Source organism: Gavia stellata, chromosome 11 (genome assembly GCF_030936135.1).
Source record: "Gavia stellata isolate bGavSte3 chromosome 11, bGavSte3.hap2, whole genome shotgun sequence".
Taxonomy (NCBI): Eukaryota; Metazoa; Chordata; class Aves; order Gaviiformes; family Gaviidae; genus Gavia; species Gavia stellata.
The window spans coordinates 1,749,341-1,770,811 of record NC_082604.1 but is presented as its reverse complement, the minus strand read 5'-3'; the positions used below and the strand labels follow the sequence as shown (position 1 = coordinate 1,770,811).

The window sequence follows — 21,471 nt, the reverse complement described above, 5'->3', positions numbered from 1 at the left end:
AAAGAGTTTGTAAAGCAGCTGAGTCTTCTGGATCCACCTTTGGATCTGGGGAAATAAATTCTGACCCAGTAGGAATGAGGTTCCTCAGGGTGTCTGACCACACAGTTCAAATTTTGCCAGTTCCAAGATAGGAGAATTAGTTCCTTGGCCCATCGTTCCCTTGGGGCTGGGGCTGTCTGGATCCAGACCATGGATGGTGCTTCAAGCAAGTTTGTATGAAATGAAATACTGACTGCAAAAGTCCAAGTCTCAGTCCCTATCCTCACGGATAGGGAGGCTGCTGGGAAAGAAACACCTTCCTTTAAGAAGGATCTGCTGGTCCAGCTTCAAACATAGCAGGGACTATCCTACTCTGCATGCATAGCACAGCTGGAAATCATCTTCTATGCGGGGACGCAGTGTCTCTTCATCTAGTAACAAGTCTTTCCAGGGGCCAGGAAGATCTTCCCGGTTGAGTCTCAGTTGGACTCGATGATTCTTATGGGTCCCTTCCAACTTGAGATATTCTATGATTCAGTGTTGGTGGGTACACATCGCCTTTTAAAGCCCAGCAGGGAAATAATCATTGAGAAGAATAGGTTGGGGATACCGTGGAGGAAAACTGAGATGCTTCAGTCCCTGCCAGATTGAAACCAGGTGGTAGAGCAGAGCTAGTCTGGTCCTCACCCCGTGAAAGCATCAACCCACTGCTTGGTAGAAAGAAGTAAGGAGGAGGATGCGGGGAAAGAGAAGAGCTGTGGTCATGTTGAAAGAGTTTGACCCAGTCTCCTCCCCAGCAGAAGAAAAGTGGCTTTTAAGGGTTCTGATGTTCTGCGAACAAGGTGAGCGTCCCCTGGTAGCAAAGAGGGACCTGCCTCAGTTCCTGCGTAGCTACACCGATGTAAGTTTGGTCTGCCCACGGGAAACATGCCTGGTGGGCAGGTTTCAATTGTTGGCTTGTTTTGGATGAGGGGAGGTGGCGGGGTAGAGGAGGAACTGGTGGTGTACGTGGAGAGCTGCGGGCCTGATTCAGCTTTGCTGGTTGAAGTAGCCGGTTCTTGCTCAGTTAGCGGCAGCAAGGTCTTTGGCTTCCAGCTGATGTCTTGGCCAGGGGAGCGCGACTGCTGTAGGAGGAACTTGTTTCAAAGGCTGAGAAAGAAATGCAGCCCCAGGAGCCGTGTAAAATGAACCAAACCCTGTCAATGTGTGATCTTTCCTGCCAGGCACTTAACATCAACTGTATCGCACTAACAAAGCACGATGAGAAGAATTTGAAACCAAACTCTCCTCCCCTTGTCAGCACCGCCGTAAATCACTTTCCTCCTGTGCGCTCGTTCTCAGGCCGAACGGTTCCTTGCCAAGGCTGTAACCCCAAGGGAATGAAAATGCAGCGGAGAATCCTCAAAAAGAGGCAAGAGTCCTATTTTCTCGTGTGCATCTCACTTTGTTACTTCTGTTGCACAATCCGTTGTCTAAGGTCCATAATTTAAAAGCAATGTTGGTGTAAGAAAGCTAGAGCTGAATTTGTGTCCAAGGGCTGGACTTTCTCTTCCAGCGGGATAAAAGCTTGGGAGGTGTCAGTAATGCTTTCCCATGGTCCCATCGAGGTGCACGGAGCCTGCTCAGGATAGCCCTTTGCTTCTGCTGCAAGACAAAGCGCCTGCACTGGCCACGGGGAACCTCGTGGAGCTGCTGCAGCACACCAAGTGCTGAATGCATCCTTAAATTGTGCCTGCCTTTAATAACTGAAACCGCCACGACTGGACTTTTAAATCCAGATTTGTCAGCTTTTATTGTATTATTTACTACAGCTAGATAAGCTGCCAAGGCTTGGGCAATGCTGCTTGCTTGGGAAAAAATGTTCACTGGAAGCTTATTCATGGGAGAGTAGACCAAGACACTGCATGGCGTGGGTAAGCAAGGTGTGCAGCCCCGCGGGGAGGTCCCCAGCGCCGTAAGTGGCTCACAGCTGGGTGTGAAGCAGGTGTTTTCTTGCCTTACCTATTGCGAGAGCTGCAGATTGAGAAATACAACGGCAGCGTGGGTTGCTAGCATGATTTCTTCCTGCCCTCCAGCAAATCAGCCCTGCTGGGGCATCCCTCCGTTTCCAAGATCTGGTAGGGGGTTGCAGGGAGGGTGGCCGGACCTGGGGAGCACAGTGCTGCCTGGGGACCCGGGTCCTTTGATTCAGAGCACGTCAGAGGCTGCCCCAGCCTCTGTCCCTTCCTCGGCCAGCCGGGACGTGAGGTCAATTCCCACCAAGGACCCGCATCCCCGTGGGGCAGCAACGTCCAGCCCATGGGGGTGTTTACCAGAAGCTGCGTGCAGAGAGCCCTGATTCCCTTTTGACTCACCGCAGCCTTTTGCATCCCCTTGTAAGGGTCATCAACCCCACTGGCATGGGGTTTCCAACCCCATCCATGGGAGGCGGCATCAAGGCTGGGGCGTTTCTGCCCGCTGCCCATCCTGCCTGCTGCCAGGCAGGGCACAGGTTTGTCGGGCATCACGCTTCTTCCCCGGTACGTTTTGCGGCATGGAGACAAATTCGTAGAGAAAAGCTGAAGTTAGTGGCCGAAACAGCTGCTGCGTGGAGGTGGTTGTTATAACAAAGCAAGTGTCACGGGTCTCTGCAGAATAAACTGAAAAGACAGGCTTGTTAGCGAGCGGGTCAGGCATTGCCTGAAAAATGAGCTCAGCGGCACGTCGGGCTCACGGGGAGGATGGAAGACGAGCAGAGGAGATGCTGGCTTGCTTGAGCTTTTCTATCGGTGACGTTGAAACTCTCCATCGCTTGTGATTGAGTGGTGGATAAAAGGGCTGGGCTAACACGATTCACCCCCACCTCCCCTCCGATGGGGGGAAAGGGGTCTCTCCACGTTGCATCCTGACCCCAGATCTAGCAAATTTTGGGGATGGGAGCACAAAAAGAGACGTGGGAAAAATGGGATGCCTTTTTTTTGCCACCCACAGGCCAGTGCTACCCACCTGTCCCTGCAAACGGTGCTCGTGGGACAGGGTTAGGAAATCGGGAAGCTGGCAGCCAAAAGAAGCTCTTTTTATCTTAGCAACACTAATTTTCACATTGCTTTCAAGCCCTATGCCTGGTCAGACCAGTGCTGGACCCCCGAAGAGCCTGACCTGGGGGTCCTCTCGCAGGAGGGCTTGGGCGAGGCAGGAGGAAGGGAGCGCCCGGGAAGCTTCTCCCATGGGTGCGATGCACCCTCTCGTGGCGAGCGGCCACGGCGGGTGCCTGGGCAGAGCCTGGGTGTCGGTGGGTGCCCGCCGAGCGGGGCTCGGCTCCTTGGCATCATACCAGGGCATATGTAGGGACCCACCAGCCCTCCCATGGGGAAACCATTCAGGGAGCTGGGATTTGGTTTCTCCAGGCTCAGGACACCCCGAGGCGGGCTCCACCGTTTCCCACGGGCTCCCCTCACCTCTCTCCCCACCCTGCTTTATGCGGGGAAAAGCAATAATTCTGACAAAATGCTTGAAGCTGCCTTCCCCTTAGCCGGGATCAACCTGCCCTTCTCCCTCTGACACTTTTCTTCCCTGTGAAGAGCCTGCAAAATAAATCAGTGCTTTGCATAAACAAAGCCCCAGAGAGGTACTGGTAAAAAAACAGTGCTCAGGAGTTTCACAAATCCAGTTTTTTCTACAAGAGAAAAGCAGAAGTTGTTTTTTTTTCTCCATAACCCCTTAACCCAGGGAGGGATTTCTCCGTCTGGCCACCCAGTTTCCCCCCTCCCACCACTTAGGATCTGAATCTCGGTGTGCTGAAAGGTGCCTCCCCTTCCTCTCGCCCCTTCAGGGGGACGCGAATTAAAACCCCCGTCGCTTTCCCTGCGGGAAGGCTGCACTGCCGGTGCCTCGTCCAGCCACGTCTTGCAGCCTCGGATGTGAGCGCAGCGGAGGGGAGCTGCTGCAGGGGTGAGCGGCAGGTCGGGGCGCTGGGTGTCCCCCATGGGTGGGCAAGCATCGTCACACCGCCGTCGTCCCCATCGCCAAACCGGCCGGGGCTCGGCGAGCCCTCGCTCCCACCTGCTCCCTGCGCGCTGGCGTTAGCTTCCTGCGACTTTAAAGTTCCCTCAGCGCACAAAGCAAAAGAGGGAGGAGAAAGGGTTTCATCATCGCTCCCGAGAGCAGACTTATAAAAACTTTGCGCTCACGCTGCCTGCCTCACTCGCGGGCTTGGAGGGCTTTCAGCGCGGACTGTGTGTGCTGCCAGCGGCGGGACAGGTCAGAGAGGGACGGGAGCCCACGTGCAACTCAGCTATTCGGGGCTCCCCAGGAAGCCCCCACGATGGGAGTCCACCCCGAAGCCGGCAAGTCCCCAGTCGACGTCTCCAAAAGATCCGGCACCTGCTCCCGGAGTATCTTCTGCAACATCAAGGTAAGGAGCGGTGCCTGGCAGGGATGCGCCGCTTTCCCACTGGGGAGGGAGGAGGATGCTTGTGCGGAGAGTGACCCCAACCCATCCCACGGGTCCCCGCATCCCCGGTACAAACCACCAGTAAAATGAAGGGTGTTTGCTAAGATGCAGAATTTGAAAGTCAAGTCCTCAGGCAATCCTGGATAACGCCGCTGAGGTCTGTCCCGCTTGGCCCATGGGAAGAGCTGGGGGGCTCGGTGGGTTTCGGAGGGGTACCCTCCATGGCACGTGGGTGTTACTCCCTGTGGAAGCAGCGTGGGCAGCTCTGCGTGGGCTGCGGAGCTTACCCACGGTGTCCGGTACGCAGTGTGCTGCTGCTTAGGGAATGATTAACCACATCCTGGTGCGAAAAGAAAACACTGCCCTATAATAACACTGACTTGCTTTAAAAACCTTGGTGAGAAGGGCATTTTGAGTGACAGAAGCAAAATCTCAGCGGGTTGAAGTGGGTTTTCTAGTGTTTGCTGCCCAGTTACTCACCTGCCCCTATTAGCAAGGCGAGAGCTGTCATCTTAAAGCCGGTCCCTGCCTGAGCTTCAGGCTCTTGAGCTCACTGCCTGCGTGAGAAAGCACCAGCCACTCTGGCCACCTCTCACGTTTTAAATCCTGCTAACCATCACGCTTTTACACCGCTCCTCGCCCCGTCTTTTTTTTCCCCATGCGGCACAGTTTGGCCCATTTTTGGACGGGTATCGAGGCTGCTGCACATGCTGGTTCCTGTCCCCGGGATATCCGCCTGCTTTCGCCAGGATTTTCCTGGGTGGGGGGGATTTTTGTGCCTCGCGTGGCAGCACCTCCGCACATCGGCACCCAAAGCAGCCGGGTGGTGTTTCGGGGAACGGCAGCCCATGGGCAGAGCACCTTTAGGTACGTGAGAGGGGCCACCAGCTGGCAGGACACCCTTGTGCTGGTGCTGCCGGTCGTGCCCGGGGCTGGGGTGCGATTTCCCACTAGTGTCATTGAATATGAGCGTGTGTTTGCTGCGGGGAAGGGTTCATCAACACTTCCCAGCTAGGCGTCTTTTCGGGAGTGTGCAGCCGTGGGTAGGGCATCAGGGTCTGGGATGGGTTTGGGTTTTACTTGCCACCCATCTTTCCTCACCTTGCATGGAGGATGGCACTGCCCCCCTTCTTTGGGCTGTGCTTGCTTGGGGTTGGTTTCTGGGCAGCAAAAGTTTCACTGAATCATGGGGCCCCAGCATCTCCGTCGGGGTGCTGTGGGAATGCTGTGGGGTACCACGGGGCTGTTCCCAACAGGCTGCTCCTCCGAGCAGCACAGTGGGGCGAGCAGCAAAGCTTTGGGCTCGCTGGGGTCAACGGGTGATACGGTGGGGTCTCCCAGGGCTGGGGACATCATTTCGGATGATGTCTTCCTGTCCTACATCCCTGAAGGTCCCCACTGCCCGGGCTGGGCTATGCCAGCAGGTGACCTGATGGCCCTTTCTGGCTGCGAGCTCCAGGAGGAAGAGCTCAAGATTACCCTGGGTAGTTTAGGGCTGCTTCTGGGCTACTCTGACATGCCTCTGGAGGGGACTGGTGACCTGACCCCTCCTCTGGCAGAGGTGCAAAAGATGGCCCTAACCCCCTCCGGGCTGCTCCAGTAATGACCACGGCTCAGCGTGAGTAAAGTTGCCCAAAAACAGAGCCCTTCTTGCAGCCAGTGCTCTTTCCTGGAAATACGCACAGCTCCCTTCAGCTGTGTGCTTACAGGGGAGGATGCAAAAATATCCTGGAACTGAAAAAACATTGCCAAACTCGATGCCTTTTTTCAGGATGTAAAACTTTAGGGTTAAAAAAAAACCCCAACAAATGTTAATCCATTTCTGCATCCCGTAGGCAGCCGCAGGGGTGGGGCTGGGTGCTCAGCACCCCACACGCCCCAGGGCACTTGGTCAGGGGCTGTGTCCAGGACCTCCTAGGGACGTTCGGCCGAGGGCGGATGACACAGGGGTGTCACTTGGCCAGTGGCAGGAGCTCTGGCTGCACCGGGAGGTGCCTGGCCGGCTGCCTGCACCCATCAGCTCCAGCTCAAATCACCCAGCGTCTGGTGCCAGCTGGAGGGCTCAAGCCTTAACTTCAAAATGAGCAAGAAGCTTGGAGCTCCCCAGACCAGCCAGGCACCCACCACTGAGCCCATCTGGGGGGTCCTCGGAGGTGGTTTCGGAGGGAGAGGTGGTGCTGCAGCACCCGGTGTGGCAACCGTGCCTGGGAACGTACAGGGAGTGACCCCCGCCCCGAGCAGGAGATGCCACCAGAGACCCCCACCTCCCACCTGCCATGGCTGGTGCAAATACAGCCGCACTAAGGGAAAACCAGCACCTGAAAAGAAGCGCTTTTGTTTTAAAAAGTTAGCAGGTTTTTGCTTAAACGAGGAGGAACGGCACAGCCTGACGCTGGCACCGTGCAAGCACGTTAAGGAGCTGTTTGGGCTCTATCAAAACATGCTTGTTGGCATCAGATGGGTGATACATGCCATCTGGGATGGTGGGGAGTCAGGACACCCATCCCTCGGAGAAAAGTTCTTGCTTTTAAGAGCAGATGTATATAAATTGACAGGCGAAGACATCCCCCACCCTCTCCTGACCTGTTCACTCTTCCTGCGCTGTGACATTTGTGTTAAAAATAGATATACATTAAAAAAATAACTGCTTGAAGGTAGGAAAGCAGTAGCCTGTGCACAGCTGTTAATCTTCTCAGTCCCAAAAATGAGTAGAAAATCAAAGTGTCACAATTCGCAGGTTTGGGAAGTTGGTTTTTTCGTGAACAGGTCGTCAGAGGGCAAGGCGTACAGTAAGGATCTCCGTTTATATGGCCTTATAGCTCTTGTTTGTACGAGAAGCCCTTGGTGCTGCGAATAACGTGTTATATAAAGATTTCATCCAGCACCTAATTGTGTGGGAAGCTGCTGGCATCATCCCCCGCAGAGACAGGTACTATAAAGGGGTTTAAATTAATGAGACGCAGCGTCCTCTTATAAGCAATGGCAGTTTCTGACCAGGACAGTATTTCCAACACAACAACATCCCCCAGTTGTAGCAGGCTCCAAGTCCTCATCATGAATTATTAATCACGATATTTATTTCCTAAGGCTCACTTGCCAGGATCATTTTCAGAGTGCCTTTTCCAGGGCTGGGGCCAGAAATAACAAATTATTTTTCCATGCAAACCATCTTTCTCCTCCATGTTCTCTGCAACGGGGACCGCCGCCTCCCTGCACCGGTTCCCATCGCTCTCGGGGTGGTTTTTGGCACTGGCCCCATTACCGCTGATGTTCAGAGGTGGGAAGTGATGTTCAGATGGTGTTGGGGATGGGCATTGGAAGGGAAAGGTCCTGGTGGAAGGCAGTAGTTTCAATGGTTCTGCGGGGATCTGAAGAGCGGGATGGGACGGCAGCTCTGGGGATGGATGGTATGGAGGTGCTGCTGGGTTTGCAGGAGGACCGGTGCAGAAGCCGGCGCTTGGGAGGCACTGCCCCGTGGATGTGGTCGCTGGCTCATATCCGTGCTCTGACACAGCAGGCATTTACAGCTGATCTCTGTACCCTACGGGAACGTGGTTGGTGACAGTTCCTTGTTGCTGCTGTGGAAGTTACTCCCGGTTATACGTGGGTATTAACGACTGTAGCTCATACTACAATTACACCCACCGGCACCGAGTCTGTGTCTACACTGATATTTAAGGGCACCGCCTGGCTCAGCTGACAGTTTGTTTGCTGTCTGCGCCGTATCTCGTAGCTGGAATAAAGCTAGTCATTGTGCTTATGTTTTTGAGTGCCCTCTCAGATGTGGCAGGGTTGCTTGAACCCCTCCAGAAGTCGGCTGTTTGTCTTGAATCACCTCGAAGAGGTGCAAAAGGCCTTCAGTCTGTGGGGCTGGGAGGTTGCTGCTGAGCACTGTCCCCTACGAGAAGCCTAGAGCACCTCGGTGATCCCACAGCGGTGGCAGAGATGGGTGATGAGCAAGGATAGCCCCCTACTTTGAAGTTCACCAGAGCTTCCAGGGTTGTGCTGACTGGCACCGGGAGGGTGTAGGTGCTCTGCTTGGCAAATGCAGGATGAAGCCAGCCTTCAGGGGGATGCCAGCACCCGGTGGCACCGGGAACACCGAGGACCTCACTGCAAAGGAACAAAACAGGTTTGAAAGGTGGAGGAGAAGTGGATGGTTGGTCTTTTTGATACCCGGGCATGGCCACGGACCCCATCGATGTCGCCCGGACCAAAGTCCTAACCATTGTCTCCAATCATCATGTCCATGCCCGTCTTGCCCTTCCAGGCAGCCACTGAAAAAGGATTATTTCAAAGGTGTTATCTCTTTGCAATGCCTCAAATGTTCTGGCTTCTTCACCTTTATTGTCTCTTTTGCGGTTTTGTGCTATGTTAATTGATAGCTAATTGCTTGTTCTGGATCCCCAGAAACATGACAAGGAGGAGAGCTTTATAAATATCTTGTTACTTAGCTGAGTTGGACTGGTTTCAGCTGGAAGCTGGTTAGCTGGAGAGTGCAGGGGAGCAGCGTGAAATGGTTGGGAGTGCAGGCAGGGGAGGCTTTTACCCTGCAGACCTCCTGGCGTGGAAAAGGAAGCAGGAGGATAAGAGAGAGTTATTGTCACTTATGTCAGCTGGAGGGAGTCCAGGGGAAGATTTAAAAGCCTTAGGGGCAGATTTAAGTCGGGTGCTATACTGGGGCAGGGAGAGGGGTGTTATGGAAGAGTGTGGGAGAGGGGACAGCAAGGTCAGGAGGAGACTGTGGGCTCTCAAAGGCTTTAAAGCATCCCAGGGTGAAGATGTTGGAAGCACGAGGGGTGCAATGGCCAGGAGCGGGGAGCTCTCCCCTCCCTGGGGAGGGTGGGTGTCTTCTGCAGAAGAAATGGGAGCCTTGCCTTGGGGCCTGAGGTCCCAACAGCATCAGGGCAAGTTTTTTGTCCCTTCCTTTAAAGGGACTAAAGGAATTTGCTGAGAGGAGTGTATTTCAGAAGCCTGGAGATGTAACAGTTGTGCTCTCATATCCTGTTGGAAAAGATTATGAATTGCTTTATTTAGCTGTTAGCAAGAATAGGAGATTCATCAAGTCGTTGGCTGTAGGTTTGGAAAGGGAAGCACTGAGAGGAGACAGTCATTGTTGATTAGGGCCATTGGTTTAAGCAAGAAAATCAAAGGGTATTTCCAGTACTGGGCACCATGCAAGGAGAGATGGCAAGCTGGATGAGCGTTTGTAGCAAAGAAGCAAGCAGGGTCCTTAAGGACAAATTGGGTGGCATGGGGAGAAGGACCCACTGTGACTGGGGTCATCCAGCATTCGTGGTGATGGTGCTGGCATCAGAAAGCAAAGGTTGGGTTTGGATGGATCCGACACTGTGGTTGTGTCTCGTTTTGGTGGGATCAGGTTTCAAAGGGAAGAACTGCCTGGCCTTCACCAGCAACACCAGCAGCAGGATAAGGAAAAAGATGGGGAAGAGCCAGATGGTAAAACGGGTTGGAAAGTTTAGTGGGATCAAGGTCTAGGAGACATGAAACAAGATAATTTTATGAGGGGCGAGGTGGTTCAGTGCCCAAACACAACCAAGGAGTGGTCAGCGTAGATAAGATTATCACAAGCAAAATGGGAGAGGAGTGTCGCTGATAGGGAGCCCAAGGCATGGCCAGGGCTGTGGGCGTGCGAGAGGAGTGTTTACATACGCTTGCGGGTCAGGGAAAACAAAGCCAAGCTGAAGCTACCTTCAAGGAAATCATGATCGGATCCTGATGCACCGTAAAGAAAAGAGACCTTCAGAAAAAATGAAAGAGCAAAGACCCAACCACACAATGTACCTGCACGCTCAGTCTGGTTGCAGGAAGAAAGAAGGCTGCTTAATGATATGCATCGTATTTTGCAAGCCGAAATATTTTCTCGGCAGCAGCTTGGGAAGCAGCAAACCCTCACACCTTATATGCTGAAGGTCTGGACTCAGCAATCCTCCGCAGCCAAAATCCTCCTTTCTTTCTGACATCTGCGATGCGCACCTGCACGTTAAGGCAGGGACATGTTTTTATGTCCCCTGGAGCGCTCCCTCTACCGCAACCGAGCAAAGCAGGGCTTGCACGGACCTTGCAAGGGCATCGGGATACGGTGCAGGGAAATCCCATGTGTACATTCATTGCAAAAAGAGCAAACATTGTCTTTGCACTTGACAACTGGGAGTTGTAAAGCGTGGATTACTTGGCAGTAGACAGTCATCATTGCAACGACTAATCTGGGCAGCAGCGTGCTTCAGGCAATCCCTAACCATTTAAACTTTTTTATTAGTTTATTTTTTGCAGTAGAAATAAAATTTAGGGGCCAACTTCTGCCATTGGACCACGCTTCGGGCTCAGAGGTTTTGCGCTAAGGGAAGAGCTGTGTGGCAGGGTATTTGGTTCCTTCTGAGGAAATGTTGTTTTGTTTTTTGTTTTTTTTCATCTTTCATGGTGCTTTTGGATCTATAAATCTAGGCAGCTGCATGTAAGAAGGAGATACCAAGGAGGGATGTGTTTCCCCATGCATGTCCATATACTTTTCATTTCCAGATGATACATTTCTTTGGGATGGAGTGATCTCAGCCGTCCTACTGGAGGAGGATCTCTTAGTGTAGTGAGTGTTGATCATATACAAGCTCTAAAACAAACAGCCTGTCTTCGCCCTGACTATTATAATTTTGGGGACATTCTTATTGCTTCCTAAAGCTCCCCCCTCCCCTTTCTTTTTTCCCCTTGGAAGCTCAGGAGAGTAAAGTGGAAGAAGCCTTCGGAGGTGGGCAGGTCGGAGTCTCCTGCTTTGGGCCATGACTTTCCACTAAGGTCAAACAATTTTGCTCTGGCCCTCCAGAGCCCAAAATGCAACTCTAATAATACCGTGCGGAGGGAAAGAGCTAACAGAGCATCCTTACTCCTAGTCCTTTCCAAACATTTACTCCAGCCAGATTAATTTTGCACCTTCCTGCAAGGACTACTCTTGGCCATGTCCTACCTCGGTGCCTTCAGTCAGCTGGGAGCAGTTTGATAGGTTCTGCGAGGGTCTCCACTCCTCTTTACAGCTCCCCAGGCAGCTCTTGCGTCCCCCTAACGAATTAAGCCCTGGCTCTTCCCATCCACGCTGCTAGCAGCGCTGCCGTGGGAAGGCTGTTGGGCATGGAGGTCAGCACCGGTGCGTGCACGTGAGAGCCGGAGCCGTGAGCTGCCAATGCTCTCCCCTCACAGGCTGAGCGGCACCCTCAACATTTCCACCTTCTCTATCTCCAGGCAGGGCTGCCAAGGCAGAGACACTGGAAAATAAGTTGAGGGATGACTTTGGACATGAGTGCCACTACCACAGCATGAAGCTGTAGAAGGGGAGCAAGGAATTAACCCTTAACTCAATCCTACAGGTGGTAGAGAGGAAGGGGCAGTGGCCGTGCCGCACGTAGCAGCATCTTCCCAAACCCCTGGTCCCTGCAGAGCAGAACCAGGCTCCAACCTGGAGGAGTCTCCTGGATCCTGGAGGAGTCTCCTGGATCCTAGAGAAGTCTTCTGGCTGCTGGAGGCTCCATAGAAGCACTTCACTCCTTTGAAATAAAAAGAAACTGGAATTTTTTTACCTGGCCTTGACTCTGACCCATGTCCAACACATGCACGCTGGGGTTATCAAGCACTTCATGTTTGGGTTTTTTTCTTATTTAACCCAACTTGCCAAGCATTTTAATGGCTGCCTTGGTGACCAAGGGGTGCTCCCCCAGCCTGCCCCCTAAAAAACCTCTTATGAAACAGTCCACCTTTCATAATAGGCTTTTCTAAAGTCCAGTCTCCATGTACCTGTTTGTTAAGGCCAGTGACAGTGGTGACAGTGCACTAGCTTACATAAGCAATATGGAAAGAGAGAGACACGAGATAAGGGAATACAGCTTAGCGGACCCAGTATGTGACGTGGGGCAGTGCAAGCGCCTGCTGCCTACCAGCACTGCCCGCAATGGTGCCTGCTCCCAGTGCACACGTCCAGCCCCGGGAGCAGCATTCTCCCTCTGACCCCAAAAGCTTCTGACCCCAATAACACCCACCTCAAGGACAGGTTTACCCTCTGGCTCTGGCTTCCTCATCCTTGGCTGCTTTATGTGTTCAGCACGAGGCTGGGAGACCCCCCTATCTCCTCCCAGAGCCTTATTTTATTCCCTGTGAGCTTCAGGGAAGTGGAAAGGGTGCAAGTGGGTCTTCTGAGGTGGCTGCAAGGGCTGAAACGCCATCTCAGCCATCTCCCAGGAGTGCACCAGCCACCATGGCCATACCTAGCATCCCACTGGGATGTCTTGGTGCCAGTATAGGATCTCAGCCTTGCTGCTTCATCCTCCTGCCTGGGGGCTGCCTGCAGCCCAGCCTACCCCCGCTTCAGCCCCACCAGCCCCCCGGGTCAAGTATTTGTTGAACACTCCTCCTCTGAAGGAGGTTTGGGTTGGGCTTGACCAAATAGCTACCAACTCTCTGCTTTGAACCAGAGAAGTGTTGTCCAGAGCATGGAGGAACCAGTCCCCTCTCCTCCCTGCAACAGGGTGGGTTTCTCTTCCTTACCAAAAAGCGTTGGGAGGTGGGGGGAAACAGCGTGTCCGCGAGGGACCTTCCCCCAGGCGTTTGCTTCCTTTTTAAATGAAGTACATCTTGGAAAGGAGTCAAGTGTCTTGTATAAACAGCCTGGAGTCAGGATCGCTCAGGCGGTCTGAAGGAAATGTAGGGATGATTAAGAGGGGATTTTGTGTGTGTGTGTGGGGTGCATGTGGGTGCACGCCTTTGGCCTCTCTGTGCTGCTCCCTGGCTGCCTGTGATTGCTGCTTGCCTGCAGCTCCAAAAATACACCAGGCTCTGATGGGAGCATCTGCTCCAGAGGGTCAGCACTTCATATTCGTGGGAGCGTCCCCGACTCCTTCACCTCCCACCATGCGTTCGCCTTCAGTGCCGTCGTGTCGGCTTTGTATCAGCACAACCTCCCTTCAAATGAGTTTGGCTCTTCTTTAAGAAAACCTCTTCTTCGTTAAGTGTTATGGAAGATGGATGATAGCAGCTCCATCCCCTCCTGGGGTTGCATGGCGGGTGCGTGGGGCCGGCACAGCACATCTGGTGCTCTCTGCAGCTGGAAGGGACCAGGCCAGTGCTGGCTTCCATGGACCAGCAGGTTGTGGGTGGTCAGCATGAACATGTGGGGATGGGAACGCACCGGGAGAGGGACAGGGATGGGAGAGACCTGTGGGGACCTGCGAGGGGACAGGGGATGGTGGCGCCCTTCATATCCAGCAGCCTCAGAGATCTGCTCTTCCCAGCTGGAGCATCTCAGCCAGTGCCGAGGTCAGGCGGTGCACAGGCTCTTTTTGGGGAGCCCTCCAAGTAAGCCCCACTCCCAGCTATTTGCACTCAGAGCCTTCAAGGTTTGGGCCATCATTTTAATTAGAACTGAGTCTGCTGAATGCAGGGGAAGTCTTAAATCAGGCACATCTTTCACCTCCAGACAGTCGAAGTGTGTCTGGAAAAGCCAAGCTCCAGCTGCACAAGTCCTGGAGCAAAGGCTGTTTTGCTTTGCTCCAACTGTTTTGGGTAGCAGCTTCTTCCCAAGCAAAAAAAAACCCTCCTCTGCCCTTCCCCTCCCATCCTCCGGGCTCTCCGCATCCAAGGGCTGAACCTGCTGTGTGGTCTCAGTGCCAGCAGCAGCGTGGGGCGGGATCGGGTCCCCTGAGCATCCCTCCTGCTCTTCTGCCTTTCCTGCTAACCCTGCTCGCAGGAGATGAATTAGGACTCCTGGGCAAGGGGGAAGCAGTCGCAACCCAAAGTCTTTGTCTCCCCTTGTCGGTGCTCTCCAGCTGCATCTCTCCCACCTTGCCTTCCCTCATGGCAGGCAGCCCCAGCTTGCTCCCAGGCATCTTGGGATGCAGGACCCCTTTTTGTCCAGCCCCAAGTTACCACCAATGCATAAACCCATCTCAAGCCACCTCCTGCCAGCTCTGCCTTTTCCTGCCTGCCCTCTCTGACCACAGCTTGTCCCTCTCATCTCCTGCCCTCCATCCTCCCGTGAAGCACCGCCAGTGCCGGTTCCCCATGGTCCTTCCATGCCGCTACCTTCTCCCCATCCCCTGCCAACCCCAGCATTTTGGGGAGTCAGGCTGCCTCTCCTCCTCATCCTCCCTCCCCGCCAGCATCCTCTCTCTCTCTCTCCCCCCAACACTTCTCATCTCCCCGTCTGCCCTGGGATTAGGCTGACATTTGCTGCGCTAAGTTCAGCCTTGGTGATCCACCCTCTTCCCTCTCCGTTGGTAAACAGCTTTGCTTCTCCAGCTAACGCCTCGCACGGGGAGAGCTCTCCCTCCAGCTGCTCTGCATCTCAGGCGGTCCCAGCCCTTCGCTCTTTAGCCAGCGCTTCCTTATTCGAATGACTTCAGTAGGGTCTGGCCAGAGCTGCAGGAACAAAAATTCATGTTCTCTGGCAACAAGGTCCCCCCCTCCATTTCTCATACTCGCAGGAGTCACCTCTCTGCTCCACACCAGCTGGGCTGGACTAATTACACGGTGATCCCAGGTCAGGCTTGGGGAAGGTGAAGGTGGTGGATCCAGCTGTCACCCGCAGGACTGTGTGCTGGGATGGGTTTTTGAACGTAAGGGTTGATAGCTGGCGGGTGTAGAGGTCATTCTGCTTCAAGAGTTTACTTTCAGATGTTTCACTTCCACTTTCTCCCAGTCTGGGAGGGTTTCCCACGTTACACCCCATGTCGTAGCCCTGCAGCTTCTTGTCGGGGCAAAGTCCCAGCCTGGGACTTCGTCCTCTCCCGCTTGGCTACTGCGGTGGCAGATGCCTGCCCGATGTTAGCCCGTCTGCTGACACCCCTCCAAGATGTGGCCGGGGCATTCATGACGGCAGCTTGTCCCCGTGACCCTTCTTCCCTCTTTTTCTGTCTTTCTCCTGCTTTTCCATGGTCTCCAGGTTGTTCGCAGCCTGCCCTCATGCTGTCAGAGCTCCGTTTTCTCCTTCCCCTTCATCTCTGTCCTCTTCTCTCCCACTGTCTGTCAGCATCTCTCTCATCTCTGTGCTTTTAGATACTCAGCTGTGTCTTCTGGCTGGTGCTATCCTCCCTTGCGGAAGTTTCCCAAGAAGCCATCTTCTTGCCCATCTTCTCCTATCCAAATTCTTTTCCAGTTGCCTGAGAAGCCCTAGGTAGATCCCCAGGGCTCCGCGTCCTCCTCTGCTCCCCAAAAAGCCACTCCACCCACCCACGGCATTTGCATCCTCCCTGTTGGGTGGACAATTTTGTTCTTTTTCTGGTATTTTTTTTTTCACACAATGGGTCAGGGCTTCTGGGCGCTACCGCCATTTCAAATAAATACTAATAATGAGTATTGCTGCTCTCCCAGCCAAGGACATAAGGAATTTGTCAGCCCTGCAGTACCTTTGATCCCTCATTCATCATCTTGGGCTTCCCGCTGTTATCTTTGTGGGACACCTTTCCGGTATTCAGCAAATATTTGATTTCCTGTGAATTTAAATAAAAAGACCTTTCCCCCCCTTTTTTTTTTTTTTTTTAATTATTTTAAAATACTTTTGGCACCGTGTGGATGCGTTCCATTCCAAGAAAAATAAAGGAAAACTGTTCTGACTAAATATAGATCAAAAGACACTTGTGAGCTGCCTCTTGCATCCCTGGCTGAGAGCGCTTTCCTCTCCCAGGCCACCCGGGCTCTTTCGACCACGCTTCTGCCCTGCCCCGTAAATTCTCTGTATTCCCTCCTCTGCTCCAGGCAAGCTCTGCCTCCATTCAGCTTGGTTTCTGGCTCGGCTGACAGCCTGGCTCGAGGGAAAGATGCTGTTTTTAGAATACTACAGAGGTCTTCCAGTAGTGAGACTATGTTGTGCATATTTCATTCTTTCCCTCTGGGGCTTTTAAAGCCCTTTTTCAACTTTTTCTTGCAACACCCCTTGGAGCAGGTTCTGTTAATTGGCTTTATGGCGGAGCAAATCTATGGGGCCGACTGGAAATACTGGATCTCAGGTAATCTAAACCAGCACGGCTCCCTTTCAGCTGCGGCACGGCAGCTGCAGGGTTGGCTCTAACACGGTCTCAGGAGCACCCACCAAGTCTATGCAAAGTCAAGCCGGTCTCGTTGATTTATCGTTGTACGACTCCCAGTGCAACAGGTCCTCCTAGGGCTGGAGGGTTGCTCTTGAGGGCTGCACAAGGGTTGCCACAGGGCGAATAATAATGAATATTAATAATGGTAAAGCAGAGGAAAGATAAAAACAGGGCTCCTCGCCTTCTCTTCTGAACACTGCGTCACTCATTTTGCAAAGCTAAATTAATTAGGGATCCGGGACTGAGCCCTTCAGTAGATCTGTTGCATGTCAGAGACGCAGCCACGTTGGCAGCTTGAGTCCATGTGCTCTCTCAAATCCCTCACATGGGGCACGGTCTCCAGCAGTTACACACCAGCAGGACACTAACTGGGTACTAACTGGGATGGCACATTTTTTTTGCCCGCAGGTGTTTGTGCTGTGCCATGGGCTTCTCCAGCTCTCTCAGCTCCTCTACAGCGCCAACTTCAAGAGCAGCCTCACCACCATTGAGAAGCGCTTTGGGCTCTCCAGTCTCTCTTCGGGCTTCATCTCCAGCTTGCACGAGGTAACTGGGTGAGACGCTTGTGCAGGGGCCCCCAGGTGTGGCCAGAACATGGGGGGACCATCCCCAAATAGGGTCTCAGGGCTGTTCACACTCAGTGCTTCCTCAGCCATGCCTACAAGTGCTGGATGAAGCAGATGTTGCTGTACGCTTGGACACTTCTTCACACTTCACTCCTGCTGTATCATATGCCAGGAGGTTGAAGGTAGGGTTAGGTGGTGAGGACGTGGCCTTGGAGGGCAGCAGCAGAAAGCCATACATCTCCAGCAGAGACATGACTGGGAGACACGCAACGTGATTCTTCTCCTTTGGTCACAGTTCTTACAGCTTTTGTGAAGACGAGCATTTTATTACAAGTGGTACCCACACAACTACAGCTCCGTGAGCAAGTTCCAGTAAAAGTATCTGTTTTCATAGGTGTCTCATCGGCTTTAGGAATGACCCTGGCCTGAGTCATTCCCAGCTTTCTCTGAAAGGAAACCCTAGCCAGCAGCCTCTCCGAGAACTACCGCCTTTCTCCAGTGGTCCCAGCTCCTGATGGCCCTGTGGCAAAGGACCAGCTTTCACTGGCATCATATCACTGAGCTGGCCAAAGATTTTTCCATGGACACTTTCCAATCGCTTACTCCTCTGGAGTAAGTTTTCTGGTTCACATCATTGTCATGAATGGTATCCTTTTTGGTAGCTCTTCAAGGCCAACTAGAAAAAGACCTGCTGTGAGAGACTTTCTTTTGATGACACAGACAAAGAAGTGCTTGGTGGCAGCCCACCTTGCATACAGTTGGCCTTCTCGCATGGGATCCTCTGCCAAGAGGCTGAGCACTGGGAATCCTCCCGGGTCCGTGGGGAAGCAGATGTCCAGGTCTTACCTCAACCAGCACCTACATCCGAGATTAAAAAGACTGGTTCAAAGCCTATTGAGACCAACGAAGGACTTCACATTGATTGTGACTAGGTCCAAACCATGCAAAGAAAGAGACCCGGTATGGACCATTGTAACGTTGGTAATCCTGAACGGGCATAATTAAGCCCCGCAGAGTATCCCACCACCCACAGCAGTGATACATCTGTAACCCATGTGCACCTCATCCACTAGAAAAATTACTTATACATGTGAGATTTAATGACTGAAAAAGTAATACCAAAGCAAACATCATGCAGGGCAGTCGGTTACTGCCAGGATATAAAGGGAAAAGGAGTGGAATAGGGCACATGCCATGCTGTTAAAGAATAACAGCTTTCAGGCAACTGATATATCTTTATTTCTCTGCTTTATGAGAGGGATTTCTGTGCTTTACTCCAGCTCTGTGTGAGCTCCCCTGCCTGTCCAGGACCACGTTCTTTTCACATTGATGGCTGGAGCAATTCCGAGAACAAAAACCACAAAGAGACAAACAAGGGAGCCCGTGTAAACATAAAGAAAAAGTACTCCTAGCCATACATACGGAGGTTAAAATAATGTTTAGCTTGTCCCAAGCTGACAAAGCCCATGTAATGGTAATTTTATGGTCTTCACCCCCCTGTCTGAGTCAGCTGCCTGTTTTCATATCTTTTTAGCTGATCATATCTGCAGTTGCAAACCGCCGGAGTCACAAACATTTGCAATGAGCTGGACTTCATAGCTGGGCTCGTGCCTGCTTAGAGTCATGGGAATGGAGGCAATATGCTTAATTTCTTGCTGGTTTTGGGGGAATCATTAGTTTATGCTCCATCCTATGGGGTGGGGAGCATGTGTGGGTGCTGAAAAAAGCCCCAGCCAGACCACAGGGAGGTTGTGAAGCCATCCATGACAACAAAGGATGCGCACAGGTGACAGAAACCAAGGAGTTGGCCCACTGGCTTTGGATGAGAAGGAAGCACTGACTTGCTGTGAATGTGCAGGGTGAGGGGCTGTCCCCTCCTGCTCATGTGGGGCTCAAACACCAACTGATAAGAGAGCTCTTCCCCCACCCGGACACAGTCACGGGGGACCAGTTATGAGTCTTGACTTCCTCCGTGACATCTTCTAACATTCTCCCCGTTTCGCTGTGCCCTTTCCAGATCGGCAACGTGGTCCTCATCATCTTCGTCAGCTACTTCGGCAGCCGAGTTCACCGCCCGCGGGTGATCGGCGTGGGGGGGCTGCTGCTGGCGCTGGGAGCATTCCTGGTTACGCTGCCCCACTTCCTATCAGACCCTTACGAATACACCACGCTTAGCACCGGTAAGTGCCTTCGCCCTTATCGCCGTGAGCAGTCCCAGCACAAATCCATCTCCCGTTGCTCTGGGCTGGGTTACCCCTGCCTGCCCAAAAAGAGGGGTTGTATCCAGTGGGCATATGATTTAAACACAGTGTTTGGAGGGAAAGACTTAAGGGAGAGATTTTCTATTTTAAGCCTGACTTCAGGATAGTTTTGCAACACCTTCCGAATGCAGTAATTACATATGGCATCCCTTCCGACTCTTCCGCACATGCCGTTCGAGCCACAGTTTCGGGTGCCGAGTGCTGTGGTTGTGGTGAGGTACCTAAATTCCCCATAGATGCTCCTGAAGGCCTCCGGAGCAGTCTGTGTTCCAAGTTGAGCAGGCAGGAGCTCTCTCTCCAGGCTGCCAAGACACCTCTCCCTCCCATCAGTGCCCAAGGAGCTTGCTGTAGGGCTGAGACCCTTGAGATAGCTGTCATCCCACACAGACGTGCCACCCCAGGAATATTTGTAAGGAGGTTCCACATTCAGTGAGAGAGCATATCCTTCCACATGGATACTATAAAATATGCTTGAAAATTCATTGTTTAACTAGCTTAATGTGTTATTTTTAATACGCGTCTCTCCTGGCTGTGCCCACCCACCGTGTCCCTGCTTTCCGCATGGGTGGTGCGGGTCCTTCCAACCTGCTCCTGAGCATCCTGGAAAGAAGGTTGCTTTCTGTGGCACCAGAAGAGCCCCAGCTGCACCTCTAAAGCTGCGTCTCTGCCTAGTGATGACAGCATTGGTTATTAACGATGACATGTCATTTAGCTATCCAAAAAGCCAGCCAGGGAGAGAGTGTGAAACCAACTGTGAGCAGAGAGAGCTGCTGAGGGGGCTGCAGATTTGGGGCAGAAGCCCTGGGATGCAGGAGATGCTGGTTCTGCTGCTGATGTCCTGTGTGACTGTGGACAAATCACTTCAATTCTGGCTTTTTTGGGGCACTGGTGCATTTCCTGAGGGGTCTCAAAGGCTCTGGAGTACCTTGCCACTGCGGCTTCATGGTTTTCTGAATGCTGAGCTGGATTCATCCCAGAACAATTCATGCCATATCAGTCTCATTTGGATGGCCCTTATCTGCTCAAGTTAGTAGCTGTGGCACTGTAGGTCAGTCTCCACATGCTCTGGGGGCAAAGCTGATAAGAAGGCTTGAAAGTGCCATCTTGATGTGTGCCTATGTCTTGTGGCACCAGCTAGGCTTTCACCTTCTTCTCCGACCTGCGGGTGCTGGTCGACAGCCGGCTGAAGATGAGCCAGCAGTGTGCCCAGGTGGCCAAGAAGGCCAACGGCATCCTGGCCTGTATCAGAAACAGTGTGGCCATCAGGAGTAGGGAGGTGATTGTGCCCCTGTACTCGGCGCTGGTGAGGCCGCACCTCGAATGCTGTGTTCAGTTTTGGGCCCCTCACTGCAAGAAGGACATTGAGGTGCTGGAGCGTGTCCAGAGGAGGGCGACGGAGCTGGTGAGGGGTCTGGAGCACAAGTCTGATGAGGAGTGGCTGAGGGAGCTGGGGTTGTTCAGTCTGGAGAAGAGGAGGCTGAGGGGAGACCTCATCGCTCTCTCCAACTACCTGAAAGGGGGTTGTGGTGAGGTGGGTGTTGGTCTCTTCTCCCAAGTGACGAGTGACAGGACAAGAGGGAATGGCCTCAAGTTGCACCAGGGGAGGTTCAGGCTGGATATTAGGAAAAATTTCTTTCCTGAGAGAGTGGTGAAGCATTGGAAGAGGCTGCCCAGGGAGGTGGTGGAGTCACCATCGCTGGAGGTGTTCAAGGAACATGTGGACGTGGCACTGCGGGACATGGTTTAATGGGCATCGTGGTGGTGGTTGATGGTTGGACTTGATGATCTTACAGGTCTTTTCCAACCTTAGTGATTCTATGATTTCTCCTGGGTTTTGTGCTTGACAAAGGACAGTGCCCTCAGTGGTCTCGCCGCAGGCAGCTGAGAGCGGTGGCAGCACAAGGGAGAGGAGCAAACGCTCCTGCTGCAGCCCGGCTTCCCTGCAGCCCTGCTGAGAGCCCAGGCTGAAGGCAAATGCAGCTGAAGTTTCGCCTGTAGCCCAAAGCATTTTGGAAAGGAAAGGAACATTATCTTTACTGGAGTCACAGAGGTATTGTAGCATGAGAAGTGAGGTTGTCTCCCTGCTGCTGAGCAGCATGTGGGTGATAGAGCAAAGTTAAGATCTCCTGTCCCCAGGGCCTGTTCTGCTC

The 21,471-nt window shown here is 52.9% G+C and overlaps 1 protein-coding gene across 1 annotated transcript in view; it reads left to right on the top strand.

The window, feature by feature from the left end:
• The first annotated feature begins 4,282 nt into the window (after positions 1-4,282).
• Positions 4,283-21,471, top strand: part of SLCO2A1 (solute carrier organic anion transporter family member 2A1) — a 30,336-nt gene continuing 13,147 nt past the window's right edge. The window contains exons 1-3 of the mRNA XM_059822783.1: positions 4,283-4,372; positions 16,903-17,040; positions 19,078-19,240. Of these exons, the coding sequence (XP_059678766.1) occupies positions 4,283-4,372; positions 16,903-17,040; positions 19,078-19,240 (391 nt within the window). The remainder of the gene's footprint in view (positions 4,373-16,902; positions 17,041-19,077; positions 19,241-21,471) is intronic.